Here is an 8,529-nt window from a genome sequence, read left to right as displayed (position 1 = left end):
CAACACAGACCTTCTCTTTCTTTTCTAATCCTAATAAGATCAGTCCCCTCGCTGCCTGGCCTGCTGCTCCTGAATTCTTTGCCAGATGACTCCACCCTTTAGTCCATAGAGTTAGAGAATGAACCAGTCATTCCTACTGCTTTCAGTCTCTATATTGCCCTTTTAATCCAAATGCATAAGGGTGAAGGCGGGCTTAAGGTTAATCATTAGCTAAAAAAGTATCAGAGGTTCACTCATGGGGGCCTTAATGATTATCACACACTGGAAATGAGCTGGGCTTGCATATTTTTCCATAGGAAGAGCTTTATGGCTGTTGTCATCTATGCCACACTGCTTCTGAAAGAAAACACACACACGCACAGAGCAAGAAGGCCATGTGGCTAGGGCTGCAATTTTGTTATTAAATTCCCTTCCCATTAATATGTTCTGGGTACAGGTATCCCTCCTTTGCTTAGTACTCAGATTGTTTTTCACCTGCCTTCAAGCAAGCAGTAGTGCTCAGAGAAAAAGACTGAAAAAATGGTTTCATTCATGTCTGTACCTGGGAAAACCCCAGTACTTGCCATGTGACCTGCACTCCTTAGCTTAGGGCCAGCCATCTCCACCCAGGAAAGAATGACTGACTGGCAGCAGAAGGCCACTTGTCACCCTGAAAAGTATTGTGGAGAACTCCCAGAAGAACACCTTGGACTTTGTCTGGGACCACTCTGTTGCTGTGACCGGAGGACAGAAAGATTTCAGTAGACAAGTGCAACATACAAGGACTCAGACACTTGGTGCTCTGGAGTTTCTTTTCAGCTGAAGTGAAACATTTGGGAGATGGAAGCTATAGTGGCATTGATATTACCAAGCATTGCAATAACATTATGAAGCAAACTGATCTGAAGCAACTGAGGTTTCCAACTTATCACTGACGGAAGGCCTTCTCTTAGTCTGTACTAAGGATGACAATTACATTCAGAGTATCTAGCCAGAACTTCTCTCTTGTGTCTGATTTCCATAATTAAAAGGTACAGCTTGTTGTTCCATACCTTGTGAAATGTTACGGATGGACAAGCCTGGGATGTTGCACAACTGCCTGTTACACTAACAGGGCTGTCAGTGGTGAAAGATCCAGATGTTTGTCATATTGTAGTTTATAAGACCTATGTCTACCAGTCCAAGAGAATGCTAGCCTACTGGTTTTCTGGAATGGATGTGAACACATATGCATAGCTGGACTGAGACAAATTCCCATAGCTGAAGTAGGTTTCACAGCTAAGGGTATGAAACTATTAATTAAGTTAGAAATGAACAAATACAGCACTGAACCTCTTTTATGACCCCTTCTCTTCACTTCAGTTCAACAAGCATTCTAGATGCCAAACTTGGAAGTCTAAATTATGCCTTAAGAAAAAATGTCCACTTAGGCTTACTTTTAGGATCTTAATTTTCTGAGGGTTTTGTGAATTGAGTCACTAAAATTGTCAAGGTGTGTTTACTACTACACTTTCAATATCCCTACTTAAAGTACTTCAACATTGAAGGTGTATCCTATTTGATGGGCCAAGTGAAATGATTTCTAATCAAATTTCAGAGGAGGTGTTATCATCTTTACCATGACTATTATTTGAAAAGCATTTAAAAAAAAGGTGAAAAAAATATAAAATAACGGGTAATATAACAAACAGCTGGAGAGAACTTCAAGAAACTCATGGAATATGTGATGTGTCCTGAGGCTGATGTAGAAAGCAGTGTTTCTGCAGAAATATGCAAAAAACATAAAAAAAAAAATCAATTGTATGTGCACAAGAAACTGCAAAGTAAATATGCTGTAAGAACTGAACCACTTTATAGCTGAATTACCTTGCAGATAAATGAAAGGGCAAAAGCACGAGGTACATATTTAAGAAAGTTTTTGCATAAATATGCACAGTTCCATACAGGTAAGCAGAGTAGTGCTCTCTGAAAATAAGAAGAACAACAGTCTGTAAGTAGCTGGTGTTGCCATATTTACTCCTATGGCAAATCTACAGAAATACGCACCTATAGATCAATATTTTCTTTTCAAAGGTATGTTGTGTTTTTTTTTTTTTTTTTCCCTAGGGTCAGGTTGCAACATAGGAATACAAAAGTTAGAGGTACCACCCAGGAATGAGGCACTGCTGGACTTGCTACTCAGAAACCAAGAAAACTTGCTTCATAATATCTCAGTGATAGTCTTGGCTGCAGTGATCACAGTATTGTGGAGTTTGGGATCCTGCTGAGCATGCTGAAGGTTAGTACTAAGACAAAAGCTTTAGATTTTAGAAAAGCAAACTTCAGCTCACTCAGAGCTCAGTTGGGAGGGATTTTGTGGGAAGTTTTCATGGAGGAAAATGGAGCTAGCAAGTGTCGGGAGTTTTTCAAGAATGCTCTCCTGGATGCACAAAATGATTTCATCCTCTTTAAAGATAAATGGAGTAGGCGAAGCAAGAGACACCCCTGGCTTAACTGTGAGCTTAGATGCAGAGATGCAGTCAGAAAAGCAAAAGCTTAGCTAAAATTGAAATTGGCCAGAGATGTCAAAAACTACAAGAGAGGGTTCTTCAGGTATGTTAACAACAAGCAGAAACAGAAAGAAAATATTTACCCACTATTAAACATGAGAAGTGTGTCACCAACAGTGCTGAAATGGCAAAGGTTCTCAACACTTTCTTCACCTCTGTCTTTACCAGCACTGTTGGGCCCCAGGCCTTGGGAACAAAAATACAGGTTGATGCAAATACAGATCTGCTGTCAGTGAAGGAAGAGTTGATATGTGAACTATTACAGGAGCTTGACCCCTACAAATTGTTAGGCCCCAAAGTTATCCATCTGAGGGTGTGAAGAGAGCTGGCTGACATCATTGTGAGGCTATTCTCCATAATCTTTGAGAAGTTTCGGAGATGGGGGGATGTCCCAAAAGACTGGAAGAAGGCTAATGTCACCCCCATCTACAAGAAGGGCTTAAAGGAGAATCCAGAAAATTATAAACTCATCAGTTTTACTTCAGTCCCTGGGAAAGTTATGATACAAATACTCCTGGGGGCTATCACAAGTCAAATAAAGCATGTGATTGACAAAAGCCAGCATGGATTCATCAAGGGCAAATTGTACTTTACAAACCTGATCACCTTCTATGACAAAGTAACCTGCATGGTTGATGTGGGACAAGTGGTGAACATTGTCGACCAGGATTTCTCTGAGGCTTTCGATGTGGTTCCCCACAGCCTCCTCCTGGAGAAACTGATGTGTCACGGTCTAGACAAGTGGTCTGTGCAGTGGGTGGGGAGCTGGCTGACAGGCAGCACCCAGAGGGTGGTGGTAAACGGCTCTTTTTCAAACTGTCAACCTGTTACATGTGGGATCCCTCAGGGATCAATATTGGGCCCAAAGCTTTTTAATGTCTTCATAAGTGATCTGGATGATGGCATCAAGTGTACCCTGATGAAGTTTGCTGATGATACCAAACTGAGTGGAGAAGTGGATACTTTGGAAGGAAGGGTCACCCTGCAGGAAGACTTGGAGGAGTGGGCTAACAAAAACCTTACGAAGCTCAACAAGCACAAGCATAAGGTCTTAACCAGATGACAAACTGGATGCAAATATCCAGGGTGCCATGTTTCCACAGGGTATGAATTTCAGAATTTCAGCCTGAAGAGTTTATATTTGGAAATACTGAATTGTTTGGATTTGCTTTGCTCTTTGAATGACTTTTAAACCATACACTTCAGAAAAGACTTAAGAAAAGTATTTTAGAACCATGTTAAATATAAATAACAGTAACATTGCATTTCTTCAGCCATGACACTTCCATCTGGCAATTTTCTACTTCTGATTTTGTTCTCACTCCAAATTTAAACCAGTCATTCTGACTTCCTGATTTACACTCACATAGGTGAAACCATGAGGCATTTTTAGATAAAAGTTATAAAGAGTTCCAAAATTTCAGTAAAATTTTTCTCAGATAGATTCCATGGGGGGAAAAAAAAAAAGTTATTGTATTGGAGATAGATCTTGTTGTTTCTGTTCTTCACCTGTATAAATGCATTTGGGTAAACCCACTGCTAGCCCACAAATACAAGTATTCGTTTAGTTCACTGTTCATGTCAGATGAAGCACCTCAGTTGCCCAAAACAACAAACAGAAGATAATCTTTAGAAAATCTAGCACCTCTCAGGTGTGGCCCCTGAGATTTCCCTCAAGGGAAAGGGAAAACAGTTTTAGTTGAAAGTCTTCAATTTTATTGTGGTCGTGTCAAATCAAGGCATGGATAGTATCTATTATAAATATATAGTTTTCATTGCTTGCCTTATTGGTGGGGTTTCAAAGCAAACATTGCAGGAAGTGAAACAGAAAAAAAAAATAGAAAAAGATCATTTAACACTGATATAAGCAACAATAAAAGTGATTCATATGAAATCATCTAAACCCAGAAGTTCGATTGTCGTGGCTATTAAAAATGGACTTTGAGAAGACAAACAAATTCTATATAGAGCTACCAAACATGCTATATGTAACTAGGCATTCCCAGATTTTTTTCTTGTTGGCATCCATGTTCACCAGGTGGATATTTGGTACAGGCAACATTTACAAGATCTTAACATTTTATTATGTTGAAGTGCTCTTGTAAAGCACTTGCATCTAATGATTGATTAAACCATGTAAGAACAATAAAATCTTTTGTTGGGAAGTTATTATGATATATACATACACTGTTACATGTGAGAACCTCATTATTCCACTTCAGAGCCTCTTTCATAAAAAATGCAGGAGTGAAAAGCAGAGATTGAATTAGGCATGTCCATCTTCCAAACAAGAGAAAATCAACATAAGGTTATGTCATTTTCTCCTTGGAGCTCTCTGGAAAGCTTCAGTGGCCAGGAAGTAATGAAAATGGAGACAAATGCCCAAACCAAAAGCTGGTGAGCTCAAGGGTTTCACTAGTGTGGTTAAGACTGTGTATAGATCCCTGGCATATTCAGCATAAATGAGAACAGACACTTTGGCCTTCATTATAAGTCTGGGTCATATCCCGACCCTCCCAGAAGCTATGTTGTAGGAGACCAGCAGATGTCTATCTACTCCTAAACTATAAAGAAAGATTGGAAAAGCTTTGAAATAAGAGATGAAGTAAACCACAATATCTGGCATAAATTAATCCTGGAAATACCTGTATGATATCTAGCACTGTAAAGCTATTTCACCAAGAAATCTCCACAAAAAAAGACATTTGGATTTATTCTGATAAATTATATCTACCATACAAACATTTAACTAACCAGCAGCTAGGTATCACAGTGAGTAGACAGGAGTCAGATACACATGAGAATCTTTATGCTTAGCAATACTGTTTTACAGGTGGGTTAGGCAGGAGTCAAGACCATTATAAATGTGGGTCTCTGTTTCCTCAGTGTGGTAAGTACCTGGGTTATTTCGAATTAATCTAGAAATTATATGAAGATAGATTAATAAAACAAGCAACTTTGTTCATCTGTGGCCAACCAAACTTTCTTGAAGCAATAAATGCTTTCACAAAGACAGGAAGACTTAGAGAGGAAACCCAGTAGCCCCTAACACCTCTGAGAAGGCCATCAAGAAGATGAAGCCAGGCTTTTGACAGTGTGGATGTGAGAGGAAGAGAGGTAACAGGCAAAACAGAAAAGTTCAGGCTGGACATAAGGAAAAACTTTTTATGATGAGGAGAGTCAAACAGTGGAACAGATTGCTTAGAAAGATTATGCAGTCTCCATCCTTGGACGTTTTCAAGACCAGACTGAACAAAGCCCTCAGCAACTTGGTTTGATCTCATAGCTGATGCTGTTTTGAGCAAGGGGTGGGATTAAGGACCAGCTGGGGTCCTTTCTAACATGAATTTTCCTATGAATCCAAGGGGCAACCTTTGAAGAGTGGAGACAGTTTTTTTAAAAAGCGTATGCTTTACTTTTTAAGATTATTATGTATTGAATGAGCAATCTTTTCTGTCCACAAGATATTATGAAAATTTCCAAAGAAGCAAGGAAAGGTTTATATTTATTTATATGGTTTTATATACTGATATAGTTTTAGATTATTGGATGCCCTTTTGTCCAAGATCTTCTTATGTGTTTGGTACAATCTTAATCTCAGACTGTTCTGCCAATTTGGTATTACTTTGCTGATAGTGACTGAATTTCATACCAATTTTACAAAATTGTAAGAAAAGGCTAGAGAATTTTCAAACAGGAGAGCAAGCAATCTTTTCTCTCTGCAAGTTAGATGTGTGGCAAACTGAGAATAAAACACTGAATATGTAATCATCAACTAGTAACAGTGTCACATACATCATTCCAGGATAGTGCTGAGATCCTTCTCTTAACCAGTTACTGAAAGGCATTGGAAATGCTTCAATGTCAAAAGAAATTAACTGTTGTACCAGTAATTCTCTTTTGGCAACCTTCAAATAAATTCACCATAATGGGATTTTACTGAAAATCTAAAAAGACAACTGCTTCATCCAGCAATGGTTTGGAACCTGGTTCTTCTCCAGCTAGCTGGGTTGGATGGGGACAGGATCGTGGCCCTGCTCTCCTCAACAAAGCTGTATAAGCGTTAATTCAGTGTATATTTAATACAGTTTGTATATAACAGATTAATAAGTAGAAAAATACAGACAAAGATTCTGGCAGAAGAAGGACATTTTAATATAATCTCTAACAAAGCAGACATACAAAGTGGGGAAAACCTGTGGATTTTCCCACCTCTGACCAAATCCTTGAACCCTCTCTTCCCAAAGCAACAGCAGATCTGACTTTTATCTCACTTTGTAAATCCTAAATTCTGCATAAAACTTACCAATTTATGTGGTAGCTGTGCTGACCTTTACAGAAAATTAAAATGCAGGAAAAGATATAAATATAGTATTTCTTAATTGATTGTACCTTAGTTGTTAATTTGATAAACATGTATCTTTTGCAGGTCTGAATATACCAGTTCACCATGCACTTCTGAATAATTATGAATTTGCCACAGAATTAAGTATCAACAATTTAAGGAAATATACATCCTTGAGAATGATATGTGATTTCTGCCAATATACTGCTATATTTTCATGTGAACATCCCAAAACCTTTCCAAATGCATGACTATAAGCTTAATACTAACATGAAAAATGATGGCTTCAATCTGGAAGTATGTATATCTCAGCGAAATAGACTGTATTTTGCATTGCATTTAAAAATTTGTTTTAGTCTGATGTGTAAAATAAATTGTTGCATAACTGGATGTTATGCAATAAAGTAGTAATGAGTCAATAGTGAACTTACATTGTATATAACATATAACTGCATTTAAATTTTCACAACTCATTTGTGTTTTACAAGTATTTGACTTGTTTTACTTTAAGCCTATTAAGTATCATTGTTTCTTCTGAAACCTGTGTATTCTGGGAGAGTATATATTTTGCACAATATTTAATGTACTCAAATTAAAAAAACAGTCAGGAAATTTTGAACTCTAGAATTACTTTCCAATAAAAATTTATTTTCATATTAACATACAATCTCAGTATTCTAATCATTTGATATGAAAACTACTATTCCTTAGAGAAAAAAATTAAAAATCAGCAAAAGGCCTCAAATTAAATTTTATAGAATTTTGTAACCCAGATAACTATTATTTTTGCACAGACATCTCTGGATACCAATTAGATGTAATTAATAAAGCCTTATGCAAGTTGATGCAAGCAAAACTACCATCAGCAGTAATAAGTGTTTCCCAGATAAAAGATGGAGAAGAGCATTAATACATTAGATAATTTTAACATTTAGAAAACATACAATAAATTCTCAATAAACAAACATATTTGGCAAACTCCTGATTGGTTGTTAGTTTTGCTTAATCTTAACGCAAGCTGAAGATACTGAGTGCAAATATTCACGTATCTTTCCCTGTTGAAATGGATTTTGCTGTCAAAGACAAATAATTTCTATACCTTTACCAGTTATACCTGTACATTTAAAATACTTATCCATACCTGTTTCTAAAGAGAAGAGGAAGGGAAAGGATAAAGGCCTTTAACTGTTTCTAAATGGAAATAGTGGACTGCAACGAGAATTTCATTTGTTCCCCAAGCCTGAAAGGAGAGAAAGTATACATTAGACTATGTTTCAGGTTGTGTTGTCAGTTTTAAAACAAACTTCAGAAACAAAAAACAAAAGAAAGGAAAAAACACTTTTCATTTAAAACTTTTAAGACAAAAAAAATCAATCATCTACACTTCTACATTTTCATTTTTCTATCTCAAGACTGAACAAGGCAACAAAAGCATGTTTGCAGAGTGGCCCTTTGGCAAAAAGCTTTCCAATGTAGTTATTACAATGCTTTAACAATTCCAGCAAGCCCCTGTGAGTGTACCTGCTTTAATTCCGCTCTGTTTAGAAAGCAAATGGTAACGGCCTACAAATCCTGAGGTAATCTTCACTGAGACCTCTCATTCCCTCCCCTGCATTACTGTCACTAAGGATATTGAGCATTCCCATGCTTTCTGTT

The 8,529-nt window shown here is 37.3% G+C and overlaps 1 protein-coding gene across 2 annotated transcripts in view; it reads right to left on the bottom strand.

Annotated features, from left to right (window-relative positions):
• Positions 1-7,584: 7,584 nt before the first annotated feature.
• KIF6 (kinesin family member 6) overlaps positions 7,585-8,529 on the bottom strand; it is a 172,698-nt gene continuing 171,753 nt past the window's right edge. For both annotated transcript variants that reach the window (XM_042789304.1, XM_042789305.1), the window contains exon 22: positions 7,585-8,113. In XM_042789304.1, coding sequence (XP_042645238.1) covers positions 8,097-8,113 — 17 coding nt within the window. In that variant the 3' untranslated portion in view covers positions 7,585-8,096. The remainder of the gene's footprint in view (positions 8,114-8,529) is intronic.

The sequence above is a fragment of the Tyto alba genome, unplaced genomic scaffold (genome assembly GCF_018691265.1).
Source record: "Tyto alba isolate M040663 unplaced genomic scaffold, T.alba_DEE_v4.0 Super-Scaffold_16, whole genome shotgun sequence".
Lineage (NCBI taxonomy): Eukaryota > Metazoa > Chordata > Aves > Strigiformes > Tytonidae > Tyto > Tyto alba.
Note: the sequence above shows the minus strand (reverse complement) of the source record. Positions and strands in the feature narration are given on the sequence as shown.